The sequence below is a fragment of the Pipistrellus hanaki genome (genome assembly GCF_964339955.1).
Source record: "Pipistrellus hanaki genome assembly, chromosome: 5".
NCBI classification, from domain to species: Eukaryota; Metazoa; Chordata; class Mammalia; order Chiroptera; family Vespertilionidae; genus Pipistrellus; species Pipistrellus hanaki.
The window spans coordinates 38,355,234-38,367,540 of NC_140507.1; the positions used below are offsets into that span (position 1 = coordinate 38,355,234).

The window sequence follows — 12,307 nt, forward strand, 5'->3', positions numbered from 1 at the left end:
ATGGGCACCTAGGCTGTTTCCAAATCTTAGCTATTGTAAATTGAAGCACTAAAATTTTTTATTGGGAGACATAATTTTTTATTTTGAAAAAAGATTCTATGTGGGACATCTCTTGATTTCATTAGTCGCATACAAAAGGCCTATTTTTAAAAAAATTAAATGTAATACAGAATGAAATAAAGCACTTTGACAACTTTTGTCTGTCAAATATGTTAGACTTTTCTGGATTGGGTAAGACCTCTAAGTCTCCATTGTAATCTTGGCAGGTCAGTCTTTGCATAATTCCAAACGTGTTTAGTTCTTTCTAAGATAAAGTTTGCACTCTAAAAACATTACTACTGAAAATTTCAGTTGATCATAGAAAACATAAAAATAGGGGACAAAGTTTTCAATAAAGATCAGCATCAATGTAGGAATATGAATAAATACATTGGATAAGCAGTTGACAAAAGAAATACATGTTCAATAAAAATATGAAAAATACAAAAAGTATTGTTCATCCTTATCACTAATCTAAAAAATGCAAATCTCTCTTTTCACCCATCTGAAGTTGTGTGTTTACATTTATAATCTTGCCACAATTGTCAAGGGTATGAAGAAATGAATGCTCTCCCTGAACATCTTGGTTAAATTTGTTATAACTTTTCCAGGACATTGTACCACAATATGCATACAAATTTAAAGTGAGTAGGCACTTTAACCCAAAATCACATTTCTAAGAATTCATCCTAAATTGATTATTGCATAGGTATATGCAGATTAAATACCTTTGTTTATAATAGCAATAAATTGGATATACCTAAAATACCTATCAGTAAGCAAGTCAATGAATAAATTGATACATCCATATAACACATTGTAGTCATTAAGTATTTTAAGTATAGAGATATATCAATATCTCTATATATGTATATATATACAGATGTGAGCAACATACTGAGTGAAAAATGAAAGATTACAGAATATAAAGATATCTCACTGTATAAATGAATGTGTTAATAGATATATTTGTATATATGTGTATCCCTGATATTCATCTAGAAGGACCATCACTCAAAATGTTAACACCTGTAGGATATGGAATTTCAGGTGATTTTTTCACCTCGTATATTTTTAGGTATCTCATGTTTTTTAACAGAAAGAGGTATTATTTTAATCAAATAGAGCACTAAACTTTTGAGAAAGTTTTACAGAGAAGCTATAATAATTTATTCCTCATCAAATGAAGTGCAAAGTATGATGAAAGCAGTTTGCCATTAAAACATTCCCCCAGGATGTTACTCCTTATCTTTCCACTTCTATATCAATCTCTGTGACACAGGTCTTGAAAATATTTTAATGGTCTTTTTTGTCTATGTAAAAAAATAAAGTAACAATTTAGAAATACATTGTATTTCTTCTAAATTCTTAAATTGCATTTATTTTCATGGTTTATTCTCTCAACATTAAAAAGGCTATTCATTTGTTTTAAAAAGTAAAGTTAGTATGTATGTTTTCATATAAATGTTGAGAAATATCAATTCATGAAATAGTTGCTGGCATAATTCTCATAACAGAGCAGTAGGCATAATTTAATGAAATTAATTAAAAGCTATTTGCAATAATAATCTAAAAAAGATATATGATTCCCTATGTTAATTGCTAAAGTAAACTATATTTTAAATTTGAGGAAATGATTTTTTAGGAAGATTCAATATAAAAAACACTGTTAAGATTGAATAATTCCACTGACATGCACTAACCCAGAAGGTAAATCTCTCATTGAGGTACTTGAAGAAACTGAGCTAACATAAATTCAGGTATGTGGAATTATGTGGAAATTTTGAAAGTTAATGTGGAATTTAACAGTGGATTTTTTTAATGTAATCGATATTCTTCATGTCTTTAGGAACTGGATAATTTCTGTAACCCCATCATTTACAAACCCAAACCAAAAGTAGAGGTTGCAGAAGACAATGCAAAAGCTAATAGTGAACACAACGGACAGATGGATGGACAGAGTGGGACTGAAACCAAACCAGATACAACAAAAGACAGCTCACAGCATACTAAATCTTCTGGGGAGATGGAAGTGGACTAAATCTTAAATTTACCTTCACATAATTCAAACAGTGCAAGTAACCACGGGATCCATTCTTATTTTACATCTGATACACACAACAGATGTTCAGTTGTTCTTAACCACTTTTTGTCATTTGTTATTGGGAGTAGTTTTGAAAAGTGTTTTATATTGAGTACACATCTATAAATTTCCATTGCTGCTTATGTGAAGCTTTAGCTGAATATAGATTTACATGTCAGTTTAAGCTTTCCTAATGTATATCACATGCAAGACTGACATGTAGTTGGCCACAGTCTACCTTATTTAGAGCTTCTACTTGGATAAACTTTAGCTTCTTATTCAGGAAAGTATACAGTATTGCACTATTGTTGCAGAAGCATAGATATAACTGATCATTATTTTGAAAAACAAATATTGAAACTGATGTGGTTTGAAGTCATTAGGGCACTGACTTTTTTCTAGTTATTCTACTGTTCTAACTTAAGTATGCAAACAAATAAGAGGTTCCTTGACAAATTAGTCCATCTCATTGGTGTGCCATGAGAATTCCAGAAGCTTTGCTTTTATCACGTAAATGAACCAAATCTACGTTGAAAGTGAAAACGCACGCACAATTTTATGTAAAGGTGACACCAGCAGTTTTCTTCCTTTATTAGAAATGTAGATTGATGTTTTCTTAAAGTACTTCAGTATCATTTTCACTTGAAACTTCTGATCTACTTGTCTTGAAGACCTGCTGCTGCTGCTAGCCCGAAGAAGGCTTTTTTATGAAAATACGTTCATGTGAAGTGGGAAATGCTGTTGATCTACTCAGATATGCATCTGTGATATTGATAGCCTTGTTTCAGTTTTGATATTGGTTTTAGTCTTATGGATTGATTCTGTTAAATCTTAACACAGGGAAAGGGGAAATGGCACAATGTATTGCATTATGTACACTTATTGAAGTACTTAATGTTAAGATATAGAAAAACACTATTAAATAAGTGGTAATACTTGAAAAGAATCACTTATGCCCTAAGTCTTAGGAAATAATGCTTATAATAAACTTAACTATGTTACATATCAACAGGCAAAATAGAGAATGTTACATAGTTTAATATGATGTGATTAAATTATAGTTCCTGCTATTATATTACCTGTTCAGACCTTGGCTCCAGTTTTGGTGGTTCTTATATAAATTACATGGGACAGAGGACCGTGAAATTAAGATATTTTAAGGATTTAATCTGTGTTTCATCACCAGACTTGTTCACCTTGTTCACTTCTGTCTACAGGCTTGAAACTAACTGGGAGTAGACTGAAATGATTTTTAAACCTATAAGAAAAGAAAGCATAGTCAGTGCCTGGGCTCTTGTGTTTAATCCCAATCAACTAGATTGACCTAGTTCTGAAATTTTCAAAGGCTCACTTTTTCTAAAAGCTAAATCTTTGTATTAAGAATAATTAATATTGACTTAAGTAGTACAGATTGAGAGTTTAGTACCTTTAGGGATGGTCATTATTTCTCACAACTAGTTCTCTAAGAGAGATTTTGTTTCTACAATGTAGTCTGCACTGAAAGGGGACTGTAGAGGGAGTGCACTTTCCAGGGATTTTTATCATCCTTTTTGAGGAAGATATCCCTTGTTTGCATTAAAAAAAATCATATACTCTCAATATATCTTAATGTTTTCTAGTCTAAACTGTTCTTGTTTTAATACATTTAAAATGAAATAATTATATCCATTAGTAATAAGTGATAAAGTACCTTATTATAAAGCATTTACCAGTTACTTTTCATTTATATGTTGAATATACTATATAGGTTCATTTGGGGAAGAACAAAATCATTAAAGGGAACTCATAACAGTAAAAGTAAGGAGTTTATAGTTTTTTCTTGAGTTAGCAAGAAGACCATTATCACTATTTTAGGAGCTATACCTCAGAAACCTCTTGGGAATAAATGTGGGGACAACCCTTTCTTCATCTGAATTGTCTAGTATGTCCTGACATTTTCCATTCCTTAAATCAGTTTATGTAGTTCTGTGTTTTGGTCAGATATATAACATTCCAATTGTTTCAGTTATATAACAATGAGTTAAATACATTCAAAGATAATATGTGTGCTTTTTAATTTATTCAACTTAAATTATATTTTCAAACACTGTTTAACCTTATAATGTAGTTATTTATTGACTACTTAGAATGTAATATAGTTCTTCTACAAAGGAATGTTCTCCTAAATACAATTTTGGGTACATAGTATGGTTTGGTTTCATTTTAATCACTGAAATATGCAGTGCTAGACAAAAGAATTACATATTTTTTCAAAAGGAAAAGCTATTATAGATTTTTAAAAGATACATAACAAAATAGACTGTTTTACTATAGTAGGCAAATAAAGACTAAATATAAGAAATATCTAGGATGATTAATAAATATTATTATATTTTGACTCTTGAAAAAATATAAATTATTTGGTTTGTAAAACAACTCTTGATAGCCTATTATGAGTATAAAAACAAAAACTGCTAATAATATAGCAATAATATAACAAATTTAAATTCCTTAGCAGTAATCAGAATTCTTGAGTTTTAAAGTAACTAGAAACAGCACACCAAAGAATTAGACTATTGGAATATCAGATAATCTATTTTAAATGGGTAACTGGTCTCTTATTAAGAAATAAAGATTTCTTAGACTTTTTGGGGTGGCAATTTTTAGTATGCTCATAGTTATTTCTTTGATAGAACTCTTTATTAAAAGTGAATTTTGGGGCTCAGTTATCAATATAATAAAATCTTAGTATTAAAGCATTTTATCCAAATTAGCACATCTTTAATTATTTTGAAAAATTATTCATATTTAAAGACAATAGATATTTGAATATAGTAATCAAATTAGCTTACTTCAGTCTCAAAATAGATATAGCCATTCCTCCTTTTTCATCAATTTAAATTGTAAACATTCCCATTGAGATTTTGTTTTTGTTGTTATTGTTAATACTCACCCGAGGATATTTTTTCCCACTGATTTTTTTAGAGAGAGTGGAAGGGAGATAGGAAGGGGGGGGGTGGAGAGAGAGAGAACAGTTGTGAGAGTGTCACGTTGACTGGTCGCCTCAGACACATGCCCTGACCAGGGCCTGGAATCGAATCCTCAACCCTTCCGTGTCCAGGCCAATGCTCTTAACAGCTCCGGCCAGGGCAAGATTTTGTTGTTTTTTCAAGATTTTGTTCTAATGGTTGATTTTTGGCAGTACACACAAATTAATGCTAAGGCAAGATTTACAAGTCTTAAATTACTAGAAAAATAAGAGTCATCTTTCTCACCTTGTAGAATTTTACAACCTCAGTTCGAAAGTAAATGTTATCTTGTGTTTAAACTTTGGAAGTTTTAATTGGAATTTTATTTTGTGATATTTGATTCTGTAAAACTTAATCATGTAACTAATTGTATTGCTCTATTAATATTTAAAATCTGATAGCATAAATTAAATAGCAACTGCTAACTTTTCAAATTATGTAGGTAGGGACATCTACCAAGTTGGATACTTACAGTGTATCCTCTTAATGTGTTTTTAACTAAGAGCAATTTAGCAAGCTAAATCTTCTTAAAGCAGTCAGTTTCTTTCAGGAGATAGACTTTTTGATCAAAAAAATAAAACAGGTTTAAAATTACCTTTTGTTTTTTTTATCAATGTCTAATTTAAAGTATTAATTTTAAAGTAATTCCCAGGAAGCACATAACCTTTTCTTTTAATAAAAAGTAACAAAAAAATATTGCAAATAAAAGATCCAAGACTTTTAACCAAACAAAAAAGAAACTTTAGCTATTTTACTTTCACATCTATAATTTAAAATACATTATTCTTCTATGTACGAAAAAGAAGCTTTGGGTTTACAATACAGACACATGTCCAAGTTTTTCCTACTAAATTCTAAGGTAATTGTTTCACATAATAAATGGTCACCTGGAATTTTTAGACTAACAACCAGCTTAGAAGAAGAGAAGAAAACCTGAATGTCTTTGGCAGTGATCAGTATCCAGAGGTAGTAATGGCCTTTTCCATACCTATCCTTAGGTATCCCTAAGGATACCTCTAGCATATTGTTAGAGTATTAAAAGAAAAGGCACGTTTGTTAAAATACATTATTAAATGACTTGAACTTTCACGGGAAAAAAAAGCCCATAATTGAATCACGAACATTTGATTCAGTCTTTCAAATAGGTAAACATCTATAACAACAGTAATTAATAGTATGATCTTTGCTTTGGAATCTCTAATTTAGTATCATGTCCTAAGTCACAGGATAATTATTAGGGAAATGTACTGATACCCAGAAACGACCCATCCTATAAAGAGATGAGTGAAAATTCAACATGTTTTAGATAATTTGATTGCATTACGATCTGTAAACTATAAATGGAAATGGTCCTTAATCTTTTCTATAACATTTCATTTACCTTTACATCCAGTTCTAGACTCCTAAATCATTATATTTATCAGAAGTCTAATTTTCTCTTTTATTTCGGATTATTCTCTAGACCTTTTTAAAAATATATATATTTTATTGATTTTAGAGAGGAAGGTAGAGGGTGAGAAAGATAGAAACATCAATGATGAGAGAGAATCATTGATTGGCTGCCCCCTGAACACCCCCTACTGGGGATTGAGCCTGCAACCCAACATGTGCCCTTGGCCAGAATCGAACCTAGAACCCTTCAGTTCACAGGCTGACACTCAACTCATTGAGCCAAACCAGCCAGGACGTCTTTAAACCTTTTATTTAATTTAATAAGTTTAAAAATTTTAAATCATTTTTAATTTTTCAATTACAATTGACAGTATTTATATAACTAAGTGATCATCTTGATAAATCTAGTTCCCAGCAGACACCATGCATTAGACTATTATTGATTATATTTCCTGTGCTGTACTTTACATCCCCATGAATATTCTGTAACAATCAATTTGTATTTCTTTAATCCCTTTACCTTTCCACCCAACCCCCCTCCCATCTAGCAGCCATTGAAATGTTTTCTGTATCTATGAGTCTGTTTCTGTTCTGCTTTTATTTATTAAGATGAAAGATATATATTTATTGTCATTTTATTGTTTATATTTTTAATCTTTTTTCTTCTTCTTAAAGAAAACCCTTTAACATTTCATGTAATACTGGTTTGATGGTGATTAACTCAGCTTTTCCTTGTCTATGAAGCTCTTATGGCTTTCAATTCTAAATTATTGCTTTGCTGCTTAATCTTACTTGTAGGTCCTTGCTAGTCATTACTTTGAATATTTCTTTCCACTGCCTTCTGGCCTGCAAAGTTTCTTTTGTGAAGTCAACTGACAGTTTTATGGGCATTCCCTTGTAGATAACTGTTGTTCTCTTGCTGCTTTTAAGATTATCTTTGTCTTTAACCTTGGCATTTTAATTATGATGTGTCTTGGTGTGGGCTCTTTGGGTTCCTCTAGTTTGGAACCAAGTGCTTCCTGGACTTGTATGTCTATTTCCTCCACCAGACTAGGAAAGTTTTCTGTCACTATTTTTTCAGACGAGATCGGGCGTGTTTAGGGTGGTATGGCTGTAGACTATTTTTTCAAATAGGTTTTTAACCCTTTGCATTCCAAACCATTCTGGAAATTGGCTACCAGCTACTCGACGCTACTTTGCGAAACGTGCGTTGAATTAACTCAATTCCCCGTAATCACTAATAAACTGCAATGTCCCCTGAGAGGGGGACATCCGAGTGATATGCTAGAATTTCAATGTCCCCTGAGAGGGGACAGCGGAGTGCAAAGGGTTAATTTCTTTCTTTCTCCTCCCCTCCCCTCCCCTCCCCTCCCCTCCCCTCCCCTCCCTTCCCCTCCCCTCTCGTATGGAGAATGGATCCTGTCACTCCTCAGAGAGGACCTCTACAGCGGAAATACCCTCCTCAAAATCCACCACATGTGGTTGTGTAACCAATTTATTCTGCATATCTGCCCCTCCTACCAATCTCAGTGTAGCTTCTTTAAATCCATGAATGTAGGACTTCTGTTCAGCTAGACTTTAGGCGGTTCTGAATGATGGTGGCTCTGTAGTGTAGTTGTAATTTTGATGTGGTTGAGGGAGGATGTGAGTACCATGTTTACGTACACCTCCATCTTTACTAGAAGTCTCTATTTCATGGTTTTTTAAAGAAGTTTCATGGCTATCATATCACTTTAATAGCTAATTTGATTATCTCCTTTTTATTTTCATACCAAATCTTACTGTTAAGAGTTTTATTTCAAATTCATGCTGGAAAAGCCATGATATAAATTTCCCTATATAATACCTTTAAAATTTAGTAGTGGCCTGGTCAAGTATATATTTTACATCTAACCTTAGAATATTTTTAAGTAGTTCCGGACCAAACAAGATCAATTTTATGAGTATTAAGCAACCAACATCCCTCATTTTTTTAAAAATATATATTTTATTGATTTTTTTACAGAGAGGAAGAGAGAGAGACAGAGAGCTAGAAATGTCAATGAGAGAGGAACAACGACCAGCTGCCTCTTGCACACCCCCTACCGGGGATGTGCCCTGCAACCAACGTACATGCCCCTGACTGGAATCAAACCTGGGACCTTTCAGTCCACAGACTGACGCTCTACCACTGAGCCAAACCGGTTTCGGCCAACATCCCTCATTTTTAATTCAAATATCAATGTGACAAAATAACAAGTGTCAGAAATTAAGAATGCTTGTTAAAGATTAGACACCGTCAGTTATTTGCTGCTTTATGATTACATGCATATGTTGGTACATCTCCTTGGTTTTGAATTTCTTGCAACCAAGAACTTGAGTTAAAATGATCTTGAAATCATATGGACCCACCCAGAGTGTAGATGTTAAAAATGTAATTAGAGACGAAAATCTAGGTAATGGAAGCTTTAAAGTGTTGTGATTTTTTTCTCCCCTGAAACAAGCGTTTATGGCTTAGTCTTAGAAGGAGACTCACATTAAAAGCGATTACCTTTTATATTCAGTAGGATGATGCCATTGTTATTTAATACCAGTTTATAGAAGCAATATTTAATGAAGCCACCAAATTGTTTAGTATTAACAATATGCATACAAGTCATTTTTTTTCTCCAACCATTACTAAAATAATTTATGTACACAGTGACTCTGACTTGTCATTAAAGTAAAGTAACTTTAGGCAGTTTAGTTGCTACTAGCGTATAATTACTTTTTTTTTTTTTAAGAAAACTACCATATTTGATTTCGCAGTTCCTCTTTTTTTTTTTTCAATATAGAGTGACCAGTGCAAAGCAGAAAGTCATAATCGAGTGTGATATGTCTATAAAAATTATTAACTGAGTTGTGCATGTAACTGACAATAGCTTTAATGAGCAGACATAAGAATGGTTTGTGATTTTATGTTGGTAACATTTTAGGAATATAAACTTGGCATACAATCTTGTTTCACAAACATCCATAAAAAGGCTTACTATGGCAGTATCAAAGTATATCAACATTTTCTATGTATGTAATGTGCATCTTCATACTAGTGATCGAACAAATGACGATAATAAATGCCATTCATTTTGGATGTCAGTGCACATTGTCAAAAAGATATGTAATTAAAATAAATATATATCTACTTAATCCTTTAACTATGGGTTTTGCACATCTGAGGTTTAATTGTCACATACTGAATTTTGCTGACTCGCTGGTGGTTTGTGAACAGGTCATCAGAGTCACAGAAATTTGCTTGGCAATAATGTTTTAGTAAATTGGCAAATTTTTCAAAATCAGATATTACTGATTCTGAAAACTAAAATAAGGTTAACTCTTAATGCAGGACTTAGAGGCACCAACCCCCTGATGTATTTGAAAATCCACATATACCTACCTAACTTTTGACTTCCCCAAAACTCAATTGCAATTGTCCCTCTGTATTCACAGATTGGTTCCGGGACCCCCTATGAATACCAAAATCCACAGATGCTCAATTGGGGCAAAACAATGCATACAGTTGGCTCTCCGTTTTTGAGGATTCCCAACCGCAATGGACAGTACTGGTTTTGATCCCCGGTTGATTGAATATGAGGATGCAAAACCCAGAGACACAGGGCATAGTGTATATATACTAAGGGGGTGAAATTCATGTTTTTCAAGGGTCAACTGTAGTAGCTCATTTTGGAATTGTCAGAGTTTTATATTAGTTTTATATTAGAAGAGACCTAGAAATAAATGAATTTAAAACCGAGGAATTTTCAATAGGCAAAGAGGAGCTCCCTACCCCAGAGTCTCATAACAACTCCTCTGAGAATCTCTATTCCTAAAAAACATGTATCAACTTAGCATGTTGTGGCACTGTCTTTTCACAGCAAGGGGTCAGGAATTTGGAGAAGGGCTGTGCATAAACGGAGACTAGACTAGAAATATAAATTTGGAAGGCATTTGGGGGAATTAGGCAGAAACTTAGCTCTAGTGACTAAGCTCCCTGAATGTCCAGACCCACAGCTTTTGATTCACACTTTTTCCCTTTAGCAAAGCAGATATACATATTAAAGATAAGGTTTGGTAAACAATAAAGGATTACCAGGTTAGGGCAGTGGTCAGCAAACCAGTTGGGGAGGGGGGGTGCAGGAGGCAGCTAATTGATGTTTCTCTCTCATCAATGTTTCTAACTATCTCCTTTCCTCTCTGTAAAAAAATCAATAAAATATATATATATTTTTAAAAACATCATTAGTCAACAGAGCCAAATATCAACAGTACAACGATTGAAATTTCTTTTGAGAGCCCAAAACCAACTAATGCGCAAGGGCCACGAAGTTTCAATTGGTATTTTGTGGAAGAGCCACACTCAAGGGGCCAAAGAGCAGCATGTGGCTCTCAAGCCACAGTTTGCCGACCACTGGGTTAGGGAAATTGCCCTCAGCTATTTGGCAGCAGGTAATAATGAGCAGATCTTCAGCCCTGCTGAAGATGTCCATCAGCCTTCTGATAAACTTCTCACATTTATTATGCTAATACAGTCCTTAGCCTCCAGCAATGTTGAGATAAGAAAATGATTGAGGACCCATGGTCTAGATTAGAGCATTTGGTCCTTAATCTTATAAGGGTTGAACAATGCATGAAAACTTGAAGGATAATGGACCCTCAATCCTGAAAAATGCATAAATGCCCATGCATGTTAAACTTTCCAATGACATGCAATTAAATACTTCTAAAGTGAAAGAAGGCTGACTCTGGCCAGGCAGCTCAGATGGTCAGGGTGTCAACCTGGTCAGGGCACATATAGGAATCAACCAATGACTACATAAGTGGAACAACAAATCCATGTTTCTTTCTAAAATATTATTTTAAAGCTGAACAATTGGCAATTCATCGTATCCTAGGATTTTGCATTTTTTTTAAAACCTCAGTCCCTAATAATTAAATAGGAAAGAAATTATAACCTTCCAGAGGTGAAGAAAGAATATTGATTGTAAGGTGAAAATAATAGAGAAATTCTGGAATAAACAGTGAGCTTTAATATGACAATAGAACAATTCACCAGGAAGATAATAACTCTGAAACAACCACCTCTAAATATATAAAGCTTAACAGTTACAAGAGAAGTTTAGGTTCACAATGACAGTGATAACTGATAATAGGCAATCCTATATAATAAAATCCTGCCGAGACCGATTTGGCTTAGTGGATAGAGTGTGGGCCTGCGGATTGAAAGGTCCCAGGTTTGATTCTGGTCAAGGGCATATACCCTGGTTGCAGGCACATCCCCAGTAGGGGGTGTGCATGAGGCAGCTGGTCGATGTTTCTCTCATCTATGTTTCAAACTCTTCCTCTCTGTAAGAAATCAATAAAATATATATATTTTAAATAAATAAAATCCTAATATGCAAATCAACTGAACAGTGGAACTATCGGTTGCTACAAAACACAGTCGCTATGAACACAGTCGCTATGACACGTACTGGGGGAAGACAACACAGAAGCTGACCCCTGGTGGTCGTACACTCCCACAGGAGGAGCACCGCTTAGCCAGACACTGGGCTTATGGCTGGTGAGCGCAGCAGCAGTGGCAGGAGCCTCTCCTGCCTCCTCAGCAATGCTAAGGACCCCTTGGGGGCTATCTGACTGCTGGCTTAGACCCAGTGAGAGCTGGCCTAAGCGGGCAGTCTGACCTCCCCTGAGGGGTCCCGGGCTATGAGAGAGCACAGGCCAGGCTGAGGGACTCCCCCCTCCAGTACACGAATGTCATGCACCAGGCCTC

General features: G+C 34.1%; 1 protein-coding gene across 1 annotated transcript in view; it reads left to right on the forward strand.

The window, feature by feature from the left end:
- HSPA4L (heat shock protein family A (Hsp70) member 4 like) overlaps nucleotides 1-9,695 on the forward strand; it is a 56,978-nt gene extending 47,283 nt beyond the window's left edge. Inside the window, exon 19 of the mRNA XM_084884602.1 lies at nucleotides 1,889-9,695. Coding sequence (XP_084740728.1) covers nucleotides 1,889-2,080 — 192 coding nt within the window. The 3' untranslated portion in view covers nucleotides 2,081-9,695. The remainder of the gene's footprint in view (nucleotides 1-1,888) is intronic.
- Nucleotides 9,696-12,307: the final 2,612 nt, after the last annotated feature.